Raw genomic sequence first — 22,395 nt, forward strand, 5'->3', positions numbered from 1 at the left:
CACCCACAGATGTTCAGCAGCAGCCGTTCATGACTACTTCCAAATCACTGATTGAAAAGTATGACCACCATCTATCCTGAAGGAGCTCCACTACACCCATTTCGGGGATCTAACAAGGAAGTCTGAGAACTTCTTTAACTCCTCCTTAAGTACCATTCCCCCTCCTTCCGTAGTAAACAAAACCCAATCACCAGAACTTACCTCAAAGGAATATTCAACATTTCTTTCATTCTTCTTGTGTGCCAGTCCCTTTAATTCCACTTTTTCCACACTCACTATGAAAAAGCAAAGAGATAAGAAGAATGAGGAGGATGTTCTTGAACGCATGCAAAAGCGCTGACTTTGGGGGCACCGGGACTCGCTCCGACAGCACCCGACGCCTTGCGGTGGTGCTCTGGGCACACAGCTCGGGCTTGCCTCGCCGGCAGACGGGAAGGCTGATGCCACTGCTGCGCGATGCATTTGGTTCTAGCCTTAACAGGGCTTCGCTTCCACCAGCACCCAAACAAAATCCTAACTGCAAAGTTCTTTATTTCCTCACGGCCTTATCATGCCACTCACCGGTGCAATTACAGAATGTGCATGGATTGACCTTAATGACATCGAGCAGCAAATGCCACCCCTCCGAGGGAAAACTGGCACGCAGAGAAATGCCGACGGGCAAAAGGATCCATGTTTTCAGGGCCTGATTTTGCAAGGAGTTTAGTGTTTTTATTGCTATGCTGACACCACGAGTCCTCCCTGACTGCAGTTTCATGGAAAATTTCAGCCGCAGTTACTGCCGTTTGAGTAAGTTGTAAGTAAAAACAGGATCTTGCTGTGGAAAGGGTTGAATAACAGCACAGGTCAGTGCTTCCAACGCTACATACGAGATGCAGCCTTTAAAGACACCATCATACCCATCAGGTATTTGATATGTTAAATTCTTGGAGGCTCCCATTTCCCAGTACGTACAGACGAGAAATTCCACCATGCCAAACTTCACGGAGGTTCACGGAATCACCCAAGATTATTTTACTGGCTTTTTGTTTCTCTTCCAAATTTCTCCTGCCTTTTGACTGCACACATAGGGATACAGACAGAGAATTTTTCTTATAAAAAGCTAATTTACATTGACTTAAAAATTCAAAAGCAATTATACTCAAGCAGAGTCACTAGGATTTTCCCTCCAAGCGACACGTGCTTGAAGGGATGCATACCGTGTATATTGTGTTTTCCCTTAGCAGTTCTAACAAGCAAACCCCAGAGCCCTACTGCTTTGTTTCTGGGGAGCCACCTGTTTTCAAGGCTATTCACACACTCTGTTACCTGTAAGACTCAAACCTATGTTTATCACATAGAACTTCCTGGTAACTGCATGAAAAGAGTTGCAGTGCAGAAGTCACAGCGACGACATTACAACAGGCAACCTCTTTCATCAACCTGTTCCCCGCAGTGAGACTCCAGCCAAAGCCACCCTCTTGCCTGTCCAGAGCTTGATTTTCCTCTACATTAAAACAATCATGACCTGGAGTCTTAATCGTGGCCACAAATTTTGTTGTGTCCTGTTCATTTAAAAAAAGGTACAGCCTAGGTCTTGGCTGTTTTAAAAAGCTTCTCTTGCTGATTTGCAGTTGAAATTTTTATAACTGGCAGGTTTTAAATAGATCTACAGATGTTGGTGCCTAACTTTAAAATTAACAGAATTAACATTCCCTTTATGATGAGCTCAACCGTTCCTTCTCCATGTAATTCCCAATTACCATGAACATAAATCCCTGAGCTTATGAATAATGTCAATTCATTACTTACTACTTTCTCCTGCATATTATGCTTTTTGTAGAGACTTGCTTAAAAGTTTTCAGTGGATTCCTCTCAGGCTTCTGAGAGGATTTTACAGGACCACCGCACTGGTACACGGCATGCTGAGCATCACAGGAAAAAACCTTCCGCACGCCAGGTATCGATGAACTACCCTAAAGAGTATGTAGTGGTAGGAAGACTTAAACATGCACATGGGTTTCTTGCATTTTAAGAAAAACTCTACCTCGATACGCTTATTTACAAGAATTCAGGGCAGCTGTTAATTGTGATCCCAATTTAAATATACCGAATATTGATTGGAATTATATGGAGCTCAGAATTACAATTAAAAAGAACTTGTAAAGTGGATCTTGAGAAGGGGTATCACCACAGTGGCGGTGAAACAGCTGAAGGATGAGTAAGGAACTTGTAGAAAGCTTAGTGTCAACTGCTGCAACATCTGGTTTTTGGGGTAGGACAAAGGCAGCCAGAAAGACACAGCAAGTGTTTCTTGACATTTGTCGTTTAATCCAGCGTCACTTTATTGAAACTGTTCTTATTTCTATTTCAAACACCATCTCTTCTATGGATTCATTATTCCTCTGCAGTAATTCAAGCACAACAGGATTACCTATCAATATAAAATAAAGCTCTTTCTGTTCTGTGGTGTGGGTTAATAACAAACGTTAAATCACCTCGTGGATTCTGTTGTGCTGACAGCTCCATGACCCTTTCATGCTAAAGTTCTGGTCTTAACTTGTCCAGTCAATATAATCTACTCCAGTGAATTTAGCCTCTGGAAAACGATTGCTATTAGCAAAGTGAACTAATAGGTAGATATTTCTGCACCGGCTGCAGCGATCCTAAACTGAACCTGGTAAGATTAGGTCTGTCCCAGAGCGTGAAATATAGCTCAGTGTGCAGCAGCAATATGCTGCTAGGGACAACGGACTGGATAATTTCTAATATCGTACAAAGTGCTCCAGCAATTTTCTGCCAACTACTTAATACCATGAACAACATACTCTGCCTAAAAAATTCCTGAGTTCTTGTTTAATTTGTTAAGTTGTAGAGTTTTATTATGTGGCACCTCACATACTCTTTGTATCATTTAACTTGTGGCTGATTTTATTAAAATAGCCTTCCTAAACCTACCACAAAGCTTAACTTTATTCATAGCAATCAGTCATGCAAAAGTCAGGAAGAAAAAGGTGCCATCTACCAAGCAGGAGCAAAGAGATATTTAATGTGCTGTCTAACAAATTATAAAGTAAAAACCAATTTTTTATAAACTGTATTTATTCTCAAACACATGGCAAATTGCTCAAAGAGCTGACTCTACCCAATATCACTATAAATGATTCCATGACCAGAAAAACCTTTGTACGGAATTAAGGACACATGATACTGTTGTCTTTTCAGCATGCTGAATTCAGCAAAACTCAACCTTCCCAACCCAGAGAATGGGGGGGGGGGGGGGGGACGCTGCCCCCCCACAGCGAAGGGGGGGGGGGGGGGGAAGTAATGTTTCTAATTGAGGAAACAGCCAAAGCAGGAATATTTGTACTGCCTTAAATCTGAGCTTTAGGTCTGGCACTGATCAGTGGGAACTCATCCCTAAGCAGTCCAGCTTCACTCCCCACGTTAGGCTTTGCTGTTGTGCATGGGACAGGATCCGGGAGCTTGGCAGGGTATCAGTCATGACACGAGATCTCAGAGACATACCTTTCTGTCTGCTCTCTCCCTGCACTTCCCTGTAAAACGATCCAAGAAAAGGGCTTGTGCGTGCATGTGCCTCCCTCGCTGGGCTGGGCTTTCTCAGCCACACTGGCAGAGGGGCAGAGATGACTTTTCACGAGCTTTATCCTTAATTATCTAAGAAATTAAGGTAAGTATGTGAAATAGCGGGATAAGATCACAAATTATATATAAAAGGGGTAGAGAAATACAGAGAAGGTTTGCAGAACTTCAGTCCTGTAGGAGAGGCTCCTACACCCCCGGAGTTACAAGTGTCTTGTGGCATCATGCCGAAAAGGGGAGAGTAGTGGGAGATACCCACACACCCCTACAACTGCATTCACAGTTACCAGGAATCAGATTTTTAAATAGCTGAACTCTACTGTGAAAGGGCAGACAGTACAAACCCAACTGCATTCACTTGCAGAGATTTTCTGTAACCAAACGTATTCCTTTACTTGCGGCATTCCCCATGTAGTTGTCACTCGTACACAGAGCAGTATCACGTCTGGAAGCTTGCGTTTGAAATACTACAGCGCCGGGGCAGGCAGTTCCTCTAACGGGTGTGATGTAAGTCATCTCTTCTCCTTTCCAAATAGTGCTTGCCTTTTTTTCCACCCCCACTGTTCCAAAATGAACAGGTAAAACAGATCCAGGGAGTTAAAAGACATTTTATTCCGTTTGGTTCTCCTAGCCTAGGCGGGACGTTTACCCATTTGGCTGATATTAGTGCATTTATCATCCGAGCAGTGGAGCGTTTCTGTAAAGTATTAACCAAGTATTAAACCCTCTGCCCTTCTTGATGCCAGCAATCGGCCAGCTGCTTCTGAAAGGGCAGGATCTTGGGCTTCCTCCTCCCAAAATGTCAGCAGCTACATGAAGTGAAAGATCCCTTTGAAGGCTTTCGGATGAGCCACTCCTGGCAGGTCAAGGTCAGGGAGAAAGATGCAGTGAACATGGGCAACAGCAGCAGCAACTTCATTTTCAGAAGCCACCTTAATATCCCGCTGTAGGTTGTGGGTTTTATGTCTCCTTTTCCAACTTCTGCATCAAGCCGCTGTTAACCAGTGAAAGAACGAGATTCATCATTGTCTCCATTAGCTTTTTTGTGCAACGCTGCATGAAAACTACAGGTAAGACCACAGACCAGGAGCGCATCACCAGAGCTGAGCAACTGGGCTGAAGTAACACAAACTACCAGGAAGAATTTACCACAGAGTCTGAAAGAGGAGTTTCTACTCCGTACCCAGCTAGCTATTTTTAATTAAATCACTGCATGTAGGTCCAGTTTGCGAGGCATACAGCACAAATGCTGTTTTTCCAGCACTGAGGTGGTAAAATTTGAGCGTCAGACACTGGGTTGGACATACGTAGCGCTTGAGACACGATACTTGGCAAAAACGCAGAAAGGCTACAATTTATTTTTAAGCAGGAAAATAATAAAACTCTTTCATCTGTGTTGTACAGGAGGCCAACTACATAATCATAATTGATGCTTCTGGACTTAAAGATTTATTTATTATTTATAAAGATGGATGCCCCATCCCTGGGAATGTTCAAGGCCAGGCTGGATGAGGCTTGGAGCAACCTGATCTGGTGGAAGGTGTCCCTGCCCGTGGCAGGGGGTGGGACTGAATGGGCTTTAAGGTCCCTTCCAACCCAAACCACTCTGTGATTCTGTGGCTAATTTTCATTCATGAAGTTGTGCCTTCATGGAAATAAGCTCAAACACAGCAACTGAGTTTTTTTGCTGAAAAGCTCAACCTAACAAAAAAGGAACTAATAAAATACTCTACACATCCTTGTTTACACAGAAGCGGTAACCAAAAATAAAAGACCAAGACTTTCACATCCCATCTCTTGTTTTTCTAAAGCAATACTTCAAAAGCAGCGTTACTCAATTACTGTTGGCCATTAGACATCAGAAGGTAATCCCAAGTGACTGCACAAAAACTTGAAAAAAAAACCACAAAGCCTCCCCTCAAACCTACCAGTATTTATATTCTCATATGTACCCAGTATTTATATTCCCATACCTACAGGCAAAAGTCAGGGAAAACAGGGGAAAGTTTATTTGCTAGTTTCAAAGCATATTTATGGCAACAAAACATGAAATTACAAATATTGGTGGTTTTCTTAAACAGAAATATCAACTGATCAGCTGAATTGAAGGTGAGAAACTGCTTATAAGCATCAGTTTAAGAAGGGGTTTTGCCTGTTTTTCAGAAAGTTTCCTGCTTTCACATTTCTAATCTTCAAGCTTTTTATCTAGGATATGATGAAAAATGAAAAAAAAAAAAACCTAGAGGTACACTCTTCTTACCAGCAAATACATTAATCCTCTTCTGCCACAAACATACAAGGACCAAGTTTTCTCATCAACTACATTTATTGTATTTCCTTAGCCTCGTACTCCTCAAAACTTAAATTATTCATTAACTGGAATACTGGAGGCTTGAAAAAAAACCTACAGAGCCAAGTAGTAGTTTCTCAAAGCAAATGCAGAAATGGTTGGTCAGAGTCTGTATGATTAACAGCAAGTTGAAATTAGTGAGAATTGGGAGCTAAATAGCTACTCAAGAGCTAAATAATTCAGGCATCTTTCAGACTGCTGACATCTTGGCGTTAATAAGTCCCAGGACCTCAAATCAGGTCAATCTCGTGTTTATTTACTACAATTCCTTTCAACAAATCAGACTACAACATTAGCTTGTTAATAGCTTTGTCATTAAAGCCAAAGAGAGCTGGCACTGTTGATGTCCCTTGAAGAAGTCTCGGGACAGATTTCACTGCAGGAGCGTCCCCGACGCCTCACTTCACACAAAGCTTAGGCAAACGTTCAAACTTGGACCTCACAGGCTCTGAATCACTGAACACTAAGAGGATGACACTGGAACCACTCAGCTGAACTTTGCTCTATTCGACAACCAGCAAAAACACACCTCAGATTGTTTCATGACACATTAACTCATAAACTATTCCTTTCAGGTAAGGGAGATCCAACCTGCACCAAAATACCGATGGGCTAGGGTCCAGCCAGTGGAATAACAAGAGATGCTCACTCATATGTGATGTTTGTACTTAGAGAAACGGTGCTTCCGGGGAGTGAAGGGACATGGGAAGGCAGGTCAGATAATACATCCTTACAATGCAGGTGCATCAAGCAATTAAAAAGTGTCAGAGGTAAACTCAAGTGACAAGCGCACGTCACGCAGCTATGAGCTTGTCTATCTACAGATGGAAAAAACTGCTTGCACTTGAGAGCATTAAGAACTGTTAATTCTGAGTATTTCCTTAGAAGCAAGAAAAGACAGGTAAGGAAAGATCACTTTCAAAAAGAAACACTTATTTTACTACTTCTGGAAAAATCAAATATGAGAAAGGGGGAAGAGATTCCCTCCAGTGCACCACACTGATTTGTCACATGAGAATGACCTTTCATTATTATATTAATAGTGAAGAGAACTGACATCTCATTCTCAGAACTCTCCAGGCACAGCAAGGTAATTTATTAAGACATTAACCTGTTTTCACATAATACGGTGGCTATGGATTGAGAAAATGTTGTGTGAAGAGGTGTAATTGGGACACTTCAGCGATCCCAAAGCCTTTATGCAAATATAAACCTGCTGCTTGCTAAGAAACCTTTAAATTGGACCATAAGTTAGCCAAGTGTAAAAATAACTTACGGAGAATTTACATTCCCCCCTCCAAAAGAGGAAAGAAGGTGGTTATGGTTGGCATGAAAGCACTTAAAGATCTTTGCTTGTTCTTCCCACATCAGATATCTTCCAAGTACTCCATGAAGCCTGACCCATCCAGGAAGTCTGACTGCATTCTGGGGAGAAGATGACATTTACAGCGTCTGTGACACTTCGCAGTGACCACTGCAGTACAAAAATTGAGGCACTCTTGAAAAGAAGTCACATGCTCACTCGAGGCTCCAAATGGATTTTCCGATCACCACATTCTTTAAACAAAGATTCCTGCAGGAACTAATTCTGCCTGGTTAACACAAATTCAGGAGACATGACTAATTACCATCACAGCTTTCACTTAGAAAAAACAAAAGGAGGGAAAATTTAGCAGAGGACAAAGGGGGGCCCCTACTTCTCCCCCGCTGCTGTGACTGAAGCTGATGGAGCAGGGTCTGTCACCGCACGTGACCCAAGAACCAGCAGTTATTGACCACATCCTATCACTCGCTGCTCCCTGCGTTTTCACTTTTTGGCCTTCTCTGAAGTGTAGCAGTTTGTGGTTCCTTAAAAGTCAGTGCTAGGTGGTTGTTCTTCTCCAAGACAGATGACTTTGTGGAGAACAAAGCGAAAAACCAGAACTCAAGCTCAAGGTACGCTGGACTTGTTAGGACCCAGTTCAGCCCTGTAACAGGGTTCACTGGCCGGTTTTCTGCTGGTATCGCTTAAGACTAAAAGTAGAAGAGCAGACATCAGCTTTTCCATGGTGTCTGCTTAAAAAGGAAGCTACAGCTAGGAAAAAACTCGTAACCAAACAGAACAGTTTTACTAGTTAGCAAGGAAGTCTTCTGGCTGGCTGTTGCCTCTACAAAAACACACAGGAAGACGCTGGAAATGAAAGCTTCGCGGACATGATGAAAATGAAAAATCTCTGTTAGCAGCAACATTAGCAGAAGAAACGCTGTTAGTACTGTCATTTTTCTTTGTAAAAAACAAGGGTTCTTCCAATTTAGAGAACATCTAAGATCAAAACCAACACGTACTTACAACATGAGTTTAAGTGACAAGTTAATCCGACTTTAATTTAAAAGCAGGACTGAAGGCTTTGCGCTGCAAGATTCCACAGGAAATAATTACACAGCTTTTTTAAAAAAAATCAAGGACATTAGCTTACTTTTGGCAGCACATCGGAAGCAATAATACGCTGGGATTGTATCGCTCACCCCCAATCAAACCAGTAGCATTCATGTTCCTGCTATTTCCTCAGTTTGGCTTCACTTGCCAACTAAGTGACCTTCTTCTGTTTCTCTAAGAAAGGCAGATGTTGAAAAAAAAAAGTCTGTATATCTTAGCTTTTAAGGTTTTAATTGAATTCATACATTGTTTTGAGTAATACTGAATGATACTGTCAGCACTTTGGCCAACCACGCAAGTCAATCAACCTAAAGAATGGTTTCACAACTTCATTGCATTCAAAAAGCTTGAATAAAACAAAAAGCTGTCTGCACTGAAGGCTGGAGACGACTCCCATCTGGACAGGAAAGTGTAAAACCCAGAAAAAAAAAAAGCAGCCAGCTGCTTTCAAAATCAAAATACAGATTCAAAAACTAGTCTGAAGGGTTTTCTTCCCAAATACTTCAGGCCAAGAGCACTAACTTTTGCAGTACTGCTGCTGAGCTGCCTGCCATTGCCTCCAGACAGCGGCCTTACAAGTTGCCTTTTTTCTTTCCTAATGCCAGAAAAAGCTTTTACAGAATAAATTATCCCGAAAGGGCTGCTGTATTGGACATACATGTGCAAGAGCTCCACTGCCTTACTAAATCTGAGCACCAACACATGTCACTGAACAGGTGCTGTGCCTTGAAACGTGCACTTACCACGGATATACTGTTGAAATCTATATAATGGGCAGACAGAGCCAAGAGGGGCTGCAAGAGCTTTGCCATTAGTTATGGACAACTGAGCGACAGACAAAACATAATCCTTAATTCAGTTTTGGGCAAGTAGCTCTAATCAAGCGAAAATGCATCTCTTCGTAATGTCAGGCAGAACATATCCAAAAAGGAACCTATGTTTTTTTAATACCACGGAAACACTTTGGCACTTTCAAGCATGGTTTTAGGTAAACACTTGCAATGCCGAAGGCTTAAAGGTATCCTACAACAAATTTGGAGACAGCAGTCACAGTGTTTGAGGCTAAGCATGTGGTCAGATTTGGCTGCTTGGGGGCTGGGGCACTGCTTAGTTTTTAAACGACTTCAGAATTCAATTTGTACAATATATTTACTGCCTAATTCCCCAAGCTGGCTAATTTACCTATAACTGCACCTAATTAACTCTTTTCATACAACTGAGAAAAGCACGTGTGAGTTATGAATGCAGCCATGTCCTTAATTTGCTTAAAGTCTGGCCCAATGACTCCTTCTTCCTCTAAGGTAAGGAAGGTAGACTTCCCAGCAGAATGCACAGCTCGCTGAGTAGTACGCCTGCAGAAGTGACCCTAAGCCCAAACACTTTGTTTGAAGGCAGCTTCAGCAACCACTAACATACATTCTTGTCTAGGCAATTAAAATAAACAGGCTGCCTGTATCTAATTGTGCAGTCCATGCTAGTAAAAATACCTCTGCAATCAAGAGAGATGTTCAACTTTGTATATAAATACTTTTACTTACTAAGTAACACACGGTTGTATATTTAGTCTAGTTTTCTCTGATCAAGTGATTATTTTATTTACTGTTCTTAGATTACTTTTAAACAAAATACTGGCCTTGTGTCTAATTTTTAAGAGATGGTTAGCTCATCCTTACGCTTCCCTAGAAAGGACTTTCTCTGGCACATAATTCACTGAACCCCCGCAAACGCAAGGCAAGCCAGATGATTTGTTCTAATCTGAATGCTACGTTCACCTATGAAACAAAAAAACGCAAAGTCAGTTTTCCATGAAAAAACGTGTAGCCCTTTCCCTAATCACAGTTTTTGCGAAAAGGTGTACCAAACCCCAGGAAAGCCAGGCTTCACTAAACCCCAAACATCAGAGGAACAAGCCCAATGCAGCTGAAGCCTTTGAAGTTTGTGTGTCTGCTGGAACAGACACTTACCCTGAGCTTAGAAAGCAAATGCAAACCTCCCTGATGCACCCTGAAAGGAAACCAGATGGGGAAGAAGTGACACATCCAGGTAGACATCCCAGCTGGGAATCTGAGCCAGCATTTGCTTTAAAGTTTTGAGCAATATCCTAAAAGCAGATGGACAAATTGAGTCTCACACCAACACACCAGGCGAAACAGTGCGAGATGCCACCTCTGAGTGCAGTCTGAACTCACAAACTGCCTTTCTGGGCAGGGATGGGGAAAACAGGAACTGAGTTAAGCTTGACTACTACCCCTTATTGTCCTTCACCACACAAGATTTTATTCATTTAAGTCCTCTAGGTCCCCCTTAGATAATTATAATTCAGTTACTCTTTAAATAAAGACACCCAGCACCAATGCATAAAAACAATTACAGTTGAAATCAATCACAATTACATCCCATAAAGATTTGCCCAGCTTTAAGCTTAAAAGTCACCAAGTCAGGACCTGAGTACTATGAGTATATATATTAATCATACATACTATATTAACTGATTTGGGTTTTCCTTTCCCACAGCACAGTCAAATACAGCTTGTGGGCTGCAGCATGTAACCATATATCGGCATAGCTGGACCCCTGTCACGGAGGTAAGGCAGCAGCTGCTCAGCCAGAACGCCCTGGCTTGAAGGGCAATCTGGTGATAAAACACCAGAGCACTGAGATCAGATGGCCGGCTGCTCCAACCCTGGCCAAAGGATTTCTTCAGATACCTAAAGGAGTTAAAGAGTTTCCAACTCAAGCAAAAAAACAGAGCAGAAACGTGCATTTCAGACTCAAAGGCACGCGAGTACATGCAGCTCGTCTTACTTGAAAAGACAGCTACTCCAGACCAGCGTAGTTTAATGCTCATGTAAGTAAGCATGTGCTGTTTTCTGCATTTTTGAGAACAGTTATCAGCATCTTGAGACTCATGACTAAGCCTGCAATAACAAGCAAGCATGAGCAGCAAGGACAAAGGAAGTTTATACCGATGTTTTTTCCCCTTACGAATTATAACATGACAGCCTTGTTAACCATGAAAGAAAATTCTGTTAGCATACTACATAAAAACACCAGACGAACGATCTAATCTAGAATAGGCAAAACTTTGAGTACCTACAGTCTTGCCAAGAGCCACAAATGCTTTCAAGTGCTTAGTTGAGTGAGAAACAAACATCCCTCTGCACAACCACTTCTGTGAGGTTCTTTTGTTGACAATTATGTCCTTGTACGTTTTCAGGTCTCCGGTCTCAGGCTTTAATATTCTTCTTCCCTTTTAGACTTTTGTATAAATCACTGTTTATTCAGTCTGGATCCCAGACAAGATTTGACCAGTTATTCAGAGAGACAGAAAAAAAGCTCTAATTTAAGCTTATTTTGAGATGCTGTACAGCTATTAGACAACTGTTTCTGTAACACATCTATGAAGGAAATACAGAAGGGAAGACCAAAGAAGATTTTTATTAGCACTTGCCAAGGCAGTGAGAATGCCCAGGAACTGAAGTAAGAACAGAAAACAAAGCCCCATCCACTAAAAACCTCAACATCTTGAAGCTTTCACTCTCTACACTTGCCGCTAGGTTCATCTGTATTCAGTACAGATCAAAGCCAACACTTGAGCATAAGCTCCAGTTCCCCACCATCTTTTGCAATAGTAGGATATCTAGCAAATCCCTCAACTATTTAATAACAGGAACACAAACTCTGAGCTCCCCAAGCCACTAACACCTACTTCGTATCTACTGTTTTTGCAGACAAAACTCGTTTGTTATACTCTTCCACGGGCTTGTTTACATGAAAACAACCCGAATGCTTTGCAAACACGGTGGTCCAACTGTACCTCTGCTTGAATGATGCACTGAGTAATTCATCCACAGAAGGTGCAATAGAGATAATCAAGGGCACTGTTGTGTTTTATGCCATTTCCTTTCAGCTGTGGATATTAATGATGTAATTTTAGCAGGGCTACCCCTTTGAGTTACTGTTAAAAATAGCAACCACACCATACGCTGATGAAATGCATCCACTCCAGGCAGTGAAGTAATGCAGCAAGCCCACTGCCTTTTTTTCCAGGGAGATAACAGAACAAGCCAGACAGCAAATGAAACATTAACCTTTCGGCTTAGCATTTTCTTGCACCCGAGTAATAAAATTTACTGTAATCAAACCCATTGTTTTGCATAACATGCAACATTGCCTATGACATTCCAGCACAAAAGTGCAACAGAAAACAAAATAGGAAATGAAATCTGACAAAGCACCTCAGCAATGCCAAAGTTCACCATTTGTCTCCTCCTCTCCTTGTGTGAGGCAGAGCGACAGATCCACCACAGGGATCAGAGCCCCAATTCCTCTACTCCCGAAACAGATCTGGCTGCACTGGTGTCAAACGTGTAAGGGAAGTACAAGACATCCTGCTACGCGCAGGGTTGGGACAGCATGGCCCCTTAACGTTCTCCTGGTTTCCACTCTCTACCATCCCAAAATGAGGTTTTATTCTCAATTCACTTCTTAGCATCAACCCACAAATGCTTTTGTTACCCGTACAGCTGTCAAGGCTCTTAATCCGGCTCTCAGTATCTGCCTGTGCTCTGGCATTTGTCAACAGATGCACTTTATGAACGCTACTTTACGCCTGTGCTAAACAGAAGAATCCAACTCTCCTTACACAACTCCAGTAAAATGGAACGAATACACAGAATTTCACTGTTTTGATTATTCTCAGCTTTATTTTTAATTCGTTTTGATTCTACTGATAATAAACCCAATATTAATAGCACCATTTTCTCATCTGGCTATTAGCAAAGGGAGATGTAAGTCAGTGAAGGCACCTTTAATAAAGGAACATTTCACTACTGAAAGAAAACAAAGGGGAGGAACTTGCTTCTGTCTACAACGTGCGTCCAAAGACCCTTCCTGACCACCAATTACAAAAATCCCAGACATTTTCACAGCATGCTGAGTTGTTTCTCAGAGCTATACAAATATTAAGTCAGCCCTGATTTGAGGCAAGAACTACCCTAACTTTACGGATGCGTAAAGACAACTCCACAGTAAATCACCAGCCAAGCCTTATGCAGAACACAAGGGTTGGTAGCTCTTGCACAGTAATCCTCAAAGGACACAAGGACCAATTCCTTCCAAGGTTGAATCTGCAGTCTAAAAACACATAATTACCCAGTCTTCAGACCTGTGAATCAAGGCTGGCACCAGCTGGTAGTCAAAGTGCAGGAGAACACTAAAAACCACAAGCGACGTCCTCCCCTCTAACAGCACGTGTCCTGCCGTCAAGCCCATGAGTTCCCATTTGCAAAAGGTCTCTCACTAGCGCCCTGCATTTGTCGTTTCTGCTTTGCAGGCCATCTGTTCCCTTGTGCCAGATACTGAATGTGAGAAATCATGATCACTTCCATGGAAATAAAGTGGTGTCATTTACTAAATAAGGTCATTTCCAGGATTAGGAAGAAGGGAAGCAGAGGGAAGAAGCATTCGCTGTAGTAGTAGGGGAAGCAAAGAAAATTGCTGGCAAAGTAAACAGCTTTTTTTGTGAAATGTTCTCATCCTTCCTTCCTCTACCCATCGCCTCATTTTCAAACCAGACCCATGTGCCACGTCAGTGCACAGTACTACAGATAATGCATCTCCTCCTGTGGCTTACTGCCCTGCCTGAAACCAGAATTGACTGTTCCCAATACCACCAAGTTCTCTAACGTTATCTTAAAGTCATGCTATGCCTGCTATCTTTTCCCTACTGTACTCTGATCCTTTTGAAAACTGCCAGCCTCCCATGTCTGCAGAGGAAGGCCCCAATGCGAAAATCTGAACGTTGACATCAGAAACTAAGCAAGCATCTCAAAATTTAAAGTTCTCATGAACTTTTAGATCTGGACCCAAAAATCTGTAAGGGATGAAAACATTTCTAACTTGTACATGCAACTACCTGTAAAAAGTGCAGTTACCCATTGATAAAGTTATTCTGCTTTAAGCCTCTTACCCTCAAGGAACCATCTTTTGGAAAAAATTAATTAATCTAAATGTAAATGTATATGGAAACAAGAAACATGCTTTGGAAAATGGGGTATCTAACAGTGAACTGATAAGGGAAGGGAAAGAACATCTACCAGCTAACAACCTACAAAAGCTTCTTAAGCACACCATACACAGGAAAATTGCTATTTAGTCATTACTACACTTGTGACAGTATGTTAAAAAATGGGCAAGAACATCATGGTTTTCCAGGAATACACATGAATCACACCTCTTTACTTCTGTGAAGTGATTTCTTCAGGGTCTAATTTAGTTGAGGGCAAATGTAAGCCCAGATAGGCCAAGTAAGCCACTTACTTTAACATGGCAGTGAAACGGGTAAGTTCGAAACAGACATTTCCAGATGTTTGAGGGTGTTAAGTTCTGAAGGAACAGCTGAGTATTTCTGAATATTTCACACATCCCTTAATCTTCAAGCAGCAGTCACTGAAATGTCCAGTCCTACTGAGCTATTTGCCATCAGGAATGGCCAGGAGACAAGAATCAGCAGTAAATGTTCCCCTTTGTTTTTTCTTGAAGTCCTGCATGACATGTTTTCTATCCTTCGGTAAGTTTTTACATTTCCAATTCCCTCTCCCCTCACCCTCTGCCTTTATAAAGGAGTTTCAGTAAAAATGCCAGTTAAAGCATTAGTTCCACCAAGATGTACACCAGGTAAAGTTTTCACAACTCATTTTATTCAGAGCCTGCTAGCTTTTTTTTTTCCCCCAGAAGATGCGCTGCATTGTCATTACCTAAAGATTTGAGAAAAACTGGTTTTGCTCATTTAATGCAATTTTAATTAAACGCTCAAGTCGCTTATGTTGTTTCCATTAGTGGCAGAAGGTCATGCTATTGCTTCCATAGCCATTGAGGTAACAGCTATTAATTTCATCTGCTTTAACGACTAATGTGCCACAGCAGGCATTTCCAGGACTTCGTAGACAGGAACTGGCAATACAAGAGAATCCTTCTAGGAACGTACATGCCTAAGTGTTGCCTCCTGTGCTTCTGAAGAGCCACGGAAAAAGGCAAACAGTACTAAACACGAGTTTATCATCTCACATTAGACATGGACAACTATATTGTCATTATCCAAGATCAGGAATCTGCCCGAGGAATGCATTAGAGCGAGGTTAACTCCTTGGCACAACTGAATTTACCAGCATACTATTCTTAGAATTTTTATTTTTCAGAGTAGCTTGACTGTAGTTCATTATAAACCTAAGTATCATCCAACTCCCACTAAAGCTAAACTGGCTTCAGAGTACTCAGAATCTTAAGAGCTTCAGTGTCAAAATTTACTTTAAGAGAGCTGGTCATTTTCAGTAAGAAGGGTATATTGACCAGTACACAGATTCATAACAAGTCTATGTAACATAAGAATAAATAAAACCAAGATTAGTAAGGAGCAAAATGAAGCCTTTTTTCCCCATGGACCTATGCTGTAGGTCTCCTCTCTTCTGCAGACTCAGCACCACATCCCCTATGACAGACCTACCACAACACTACTTTCCGTATCTACCACGTCTACCATAAATTCTTCCAACTTTTCCACATACTCCCTAAACACATACACATAACCACCTACCTTCCTTCCCCACGCACACATGTAGTTGCAAGACACATGCCTCTTTTGCACACCCGCTTGGCAGGGTACCAGTTCAGCCGCGCGTCCCCGCAGTGATGCGCGCAGGACTCGAACTGCCAGCTGGGTGACAATCAGCACATGTTGCCTCTAGTCCGGAAAAACCACACACCATGAGTGGCTGGGCAGCCACCACAGGATAAAGGCTGGACTGCTCTTATCTATCCTCTCGCTGGAAGCATGAATGAGTCTCTTCTATCCAGACACTGCTGTAAATAAATCCCAATACCTCTGTCAAACTTCAATTAATTTAATCAACAGGCTCAACAGTTAATAAGGGACTGACAGAGCTGCCCAAGCAGCACAGTGCCATCGCCTTTACTGAGGAAAGACAAGCAAGAAGCCCATACACGACTAAAGAAAGAAGGACTCAGCAGATTCGAGGTAAGTATGTGCTTGATATAAGCATTATTTTAGATGAACATGTGAACAAGGTACATAGTACATACACAAAACTGCTTATAGGAAATGTGCGTCAGGACGACTGTCATGGGAACTCAAACAAGAGCCGTGGGTAAACACACACAGCACGACTTTCCACTGAAGCCAGCTCACTGCAGGGCAACCTTTTAGTCTTCACGTAAAGCGCCTGCAAACCACAAAGGGCTGCCCCTGTGAAAGAATCTAGGCCATGAATTACAAGCTTCAGTAAGAAGCACCTTTTAAGTATTTGCACAAAAAGGTTTTGACAATTATTGCGTGAGCAGGCAGATGAGAAGCCTACTTTCCATTCAGTTAGAGTCCCCATGCTGCTCTCCTTTGGATCTTCTCACAGCAATCCGAGACCTTCCCCAACAAGTCTTGTTAGGCAGAAAGGGATGTAACAAGGATGACAAAGAAATACCGACTCCAACCTCTAGAGAGTACAAAAGTTAACTTATTAATAGTTAACAACAACATAAATTTGCCAGAGTCCAAGTGCAACCCCAGGAGTGTGGGACTCTACCCTCAGCTCTGATGCAGGCCAAGGGTGAGCTACTTAACCTGGCCTCTGGCTTTGGGGACGTAACACGGGCTTCTAGGCCAGCCTACCTAAGAGTAGGAGTACAACTGTGCAATCAGTAAGAACTTGAGATGAAATGCAACAGTTTTGAATATTTTAAAAACTAAGTTTAAAAAAACCCAACTCATGAGTATTGTCTTTATTGCAAAGTTAAACCTCCAACCTTAACTGAACTCGCGCTTCAACTACAAAATACCAAGCTGCATGATTTATTCAATGTATAAGCTTCAAAACATTTCTTAATATACAATAATCTTCTAGCACGGGGGAAAATACGCAACATCAAAACATGGGGTTTTTTTGAAGTACACTAATCCTTGGATTTGATTGCTAGAATTAACTCTAAATATTTGATACTCGTAAATCAACTAGTATGTTACAGACTAGGTCAGGAATGCAATGCCTTGTGTGTGATCTAGCAACCTACACAGCTCAAGTTTAAAAGCAGAGTTCTACTTTAGAGATACAATGAAGGAAGACATATACAAACAGGTGAAAAATTATATACAGTTGGTAGAGGGAGATTTTTCCTGAAGGATTATCATAGCCTAAATATTTCTTTAAGCCCTACCCTAACAGTTGACCCAATATTGGTGGAGATGATGTATTTACTTAAAAATAGAATAATCCAGCTCCACAACTGATGCAGAACAAGGCACTATGAAGTCTGGACCCTGAACAAAAAGGATTTCAGAGCTTTTTTCTCCTCCCTGTGTATTTTCTCCCTGCTTTCAACAGGCTGAAAAAACTGGTGTCAAACATTTCAGGAGGAAAAGGCTGTTGATTGCCATTAGCTAAGAGCTCCCGCAGTCCAGTTTCTTGTGGAAAAAAGGTCAAGTTAAGGAAGCGGAAAACAAAAAGGTGCAAGACCATGCAAATACATTTTGCCAAGTAAAATAATTTGGGAAGCAAAAAGAGTGGTTAAAAGTTCCGGATAGCTTACACCACAGTTTCTGCTGACTGTTATAGCGAAACAATTTAAGATACCAAAGCTTGCTGCACACTGCAATCGGCTTAACCTACCTACAACTCCTATCCTACCCGAGATCAACAGGATTACTGTGAACAAGGATGTTTTACATCCCAATATTAATCCAAAATTAAATCAATACATTACTGAGATGCTTTTTCTCTGAAGTTTGTTTTTCCTCATGTCCTTTTGTCCAGTAAGTCATGTGCTGTGTGTATTTATCTTAGCCTCGGACACTGCTGAGGCCTTGCAGGACCCTGTATGCGGACTAATAGCACCTTCAATTAAGCAAGAAGTTTTACCGTGCTCAGCGGGAGTACTCAGTGGAGTACAGGATGTAGAATAAAGCCTACTGCGCTCATTTTACACCAAAAAGTTCTGCTCCCGTCCACAGAAAGCAGTTTGTGCCTATCATTAGATGCATGTGTTGCAAGAATTGTGATTCAGCTTCACTATATAAGGATCATATTTCAACAGTTGCTTCATTTGAAATCTGGCTGGCTCAGAGACAATTTTGAGGTTTTATGTGGCAACAGCGGAAAAAGCAAGATAAATATGCAGGGAACAGAAGAATAGGGGAATTTTCATCACTTCACAGAAAACGAGACTTGTTCAGTCGAGGAAACCATCTTCCAGGCCACTTTATGGAGGAAAAGAGCTCTAAGTGCCACCTGAAAAGCTTCAGAGCAGTCACGAACATCTTACCAATACCAACACAGAACTTCCACTGCAGAAAATTTAAAACAGGGGCTGTGACAAATCAAAATTTTACTCAGTCGTATGAGAAATTACAGTACGAAGACAACACAGTCGATTCTTTTGTTCTGTACTTCAACATCTGGTCTAATGTACTTCACTGCGCTTTCGGAAAATATGCTGTGGTCACAGACCACGTTTAATACATTGCTAAAATAAGTCACATGCGGAGTAGTCCTTGCCTACAGTGCTATCCACCTAACAGCCAAATCCTCCTGCTCAGGACCTTACAGCGCAAGTAATTAATAACATCCCTGGTGTAGAGGGAATTCCTATAGCTTTTGAAACAATACAAGATAAGCTGAACTTTTCATTCAGCTTTGATAACTGTACCTACTCTCTTTTGGGAATTGCCACACAAGGTCACAACAAGTCCACATCCATAGGCATGTTACAAATTAGCCCTGTGAACAGGACTTCCCGTAGGTCAAATAGCTCCTTCTGGACTTTGGCATAACGACTGAATTTCCCTAAGCTACCAGCACAGAATTGCCTGCAAAACAAGAGTTGCTAGTGAATATACTATTTTTAACCTGTGACCTTCTTTAACCACCTGGGTCGCTTACTACTGGGAAAAGGTTTTGAGGCAGCTCCCCAGAAAAAGTCAGGTAAAATCCTAAATCTAAGACAACCAACCTCTGTGCCTTTATGAAAATCCCTCCAGGTAAGCTTGCTGAGGGCAAACTGTGCTGGGAAACACAAACCTGCCTCTGGAAGTGACCATCACTACACAGCTGCACAGTTGCTGAGGTACGTGCCTGTCAGACATGCATTTGGAAACAGGAAAACTCATCTTTGAAACCAGAATCAACATTTCTGGCACTGGCACCTTCTGCAGCTGCATTTGCACTGGTTCAATTTGTGTAGTATTCTGAGGAAAAGCCTGGGACAAGACAAGGAAGACTGAGTGGCACTTGGCAAATGCCCACCCTTCATTTGAATTTGATTGTTTTCTTCGGATCAGTGTTAAAACCATAGTTAAAGTGTCACTACGTTCTAGAAACAGTGGGAAAAGACAAAGATCTAGTAACACATCCCTCTTGGAACTTCAGAATGTCAGCAGAACATGTAATGAAAGAATCTGTGTTTGCTTCTGTTCTCCTTGACCAGCCAAATCTGTCAACACCTTACAACCTGTAAATAAGCCTGTCTGCAGCTTACAAACACAACAGCCAGTCCCTGAGAATAGGGTAAGTCACAACTTCCTGAAGTTACCCCCAGTTAAAATAACTACCACATCAGTGAAAACAGGTTTGAACAATCCTAAAACACTGATCAAAACTCACCGAGTAGAAAGCACAATTTATACTGCACGTTACAACTATTAGATTTCAGAAGAGGTCCACATCCTTCTATGTCAATACCATCTGTAGTTTTCTAAACTAGCACAGGCCAAGTTTTTGAACTTTACAAAAGAAAAGTCCAGATGAAGCACAGATATCCAAAACGCTTATGTCAACAGGTACAGGATCTTCCTAGTGTCCCAATTTTTGCTTTGCAGAAATGTCCATCTGGTTTACCCTGCTTTAGGGCTGATAAATGCTAAAGAAGCGAGAAGGGGCTTTATCCAAGAGTGAAGGACTAGCGTAGAAAAATTGGTGAATTTTGCTAAATAAGCAGCCCCCCAGTCAGTCACCACTCCCAACACCCTGGGCAGCATGGATCCAGTACCTCAATCCCTGACAGCATTCCCACAGTTAGCCAGGCTGAGATGAAACGTTTATGGACTTCTCTGAGCGACATTCAAATTCATTTCCCAAGGCAGCAATATTCTGCCCAGATAGGATGGTGAAACTACTCAGACGTTATGTATTTGACAAGTCTCTACACGAAGCATGTACGAATGTTTCCAGCTAACCACTTAAGGCAAGCGCAAGGGCATACAGACTTCCACCTCAGGTGGTTAAAATATTCAGTAACACTCCACTCTTCATCTCTCTCCCATGTAGAAAGTTGAAATATTTTATGCTAAAAGCTGGTTTCACAGTGTGGACAATGGAAAATACAGCCACTGATAGCTTTTAGGCTCAAACCTACTACAAACCCATTCACTGTTCAGCTATATACAGAGTATGTTCTACTACTGACATTTCTACAAACCAGGATTAAAACCATTCACTGGATTAATACAAACTGTCTCTAATCCAACTAAGCACCATGACAACTGCACCTTTTGTAAGCTTTCTCGTGTTTCTTCTGTTTCAGCTACAGCCTTTTTAACTGAGACACTTCCAGCTCCAGTACTTTGCGAAGAGAGGAATGACGAACTTGGGCAGCTCACTATTTCTGACCGCAAGTGAGAAGAAATCCTCTCCTCAACCTGCCTGAAACAACTCACTAGAATATCAACACAAGAATTACACAACTGGCCAAGCAACGTGTCCACCCCATACTCTCATGGCTAAATTTCCTGTCCTCTAGGTTGGAAAGTTAGCAGGTCCTGCTCAACGAAGAGATGCATCTGCTATGAGAATTAGCAATCTGTAAGCGAGCAATGGTGGCTCCAGGCTGGCAAAGAATCTTCAGTTGTACTCCAACCTTAAGAGACAGAACTCTGTACCAGGCAGATCACTGTGTATCAAGGAGAACTGAACAGAAACTTTGCTGCTGGTAAACCAGGAAGCAGACTATCAGTTAGTAAGAAAACTATTTGTTCCACAACTCCTTTTACCAACTATCATTAAGGCAATCTATAAATCAGAAAGTTACATTCTTGGAAAATTAAACAGGTATTCTATAAGAGGAAAACAGATCAGAGGAAAACCTAATTAATTTTCACAGCGTACCATGACTAATCTTGGCATATATGGTACTGGAATAGCAATCACTGAGTACAAATGAAAACAGTCTTGAACCCTGTCCTATTTTTAATCAGAGGAAAGCCACAAACCCAGCCATGCTTCTGCTTAGCATTGCATTTTCTTCTACCCTGATAGCTTTTACAGCTGGGGAAACAGCTACTTACAGCACTATTCTGCTATAAAAAAATTATTGCTACTTACAGCTACCAAGACTATAGAGGAGGATTGCACAGAAAAGGAGGTCTGGTGGAGGCAAGCTAAGAACATTTCCTTGGGACATTTAACCCTTTTTGATCTGTATCAGTGCCTCAGTGAAGATATGCCTTGAAATTCTCGATCATCATTTATGTGGTACTAAAGCCAGTGGCAGAGAAGAAAACAGAACTCTTAAGACCAATTCCAAGTTAAAAAAATAACATAAATGGTCCATAACAATATTTTTAATGACACTTGAAGGTAATATACTAGTGCTGCCATACAGGGCTATTTTTATTAATATCACAGAGTTCACAAAAGCTTTTCTACACAAACAGCAGGTCACAGTTCAAAGACTTTCCTCACTTCAACGCATACCAAAAGCGCTGCAAACAAATACTGTTACTCACATTTTAACCTTGACATTTTAATATTTATAATCATAGCCTGGAATGGGGAAATGGAATGCCTACTTAACAACTCGAATTTGCTAAGCCCAGTTTTTAGCTAGGTCAGCATGTAATATAGCATTACAAAAATAAGACTTATTCTGTAACAATATTTAGGATGCACATGTGTACCAAGAAAGGTGCAAGTGCTCTCTCATGTCTTCCACTTCTCTTCCCTCAGTTTCTCACTTACACGTTCTTGGGAACCAAGAGCAGGGTGGA

The 22,395-nt window shown here is 41.7% G+C and overlaps 1 protein-coding gene across 1 annotated transcript in view; it reads right to left on the reverse strand.

The window, feature by feature from the left end:
- The window catches only part of ZCCHC14 (zinc finger, CCHC domain containing 14), a 49,758-nt gene that overhangs the window by 13,189 nt on the left and 14,174 nt on the right, over positions 1 to 22,395 (reverse strand). The window contains exon 3 of the mRNA XM_010151146.1: positions 202 to 275. Coding sequence (XP_010149448.1) covers positions 202 to 275 — 74 coding nt within the window. The remainder of the gene's footprint in view (positions 1 to 201; positions 276 to 22,395) is intronic.

This window comes from Eurypyga helias, unplaced genomic scaffold (genome assembly GCF_000690775.1).
Source record: "Eurypyga helias isolate BGI_N326 unplaced genomic scaffold, ASM69077v1 scaffold32244, whole genome shotgun sequence".
Lineage (NCBI taxonomy): Eukaryota > Metazoa > Chordata > Aves > Eurypygiformes > Eurypygidae > Eurypyga > Eurypyga helias.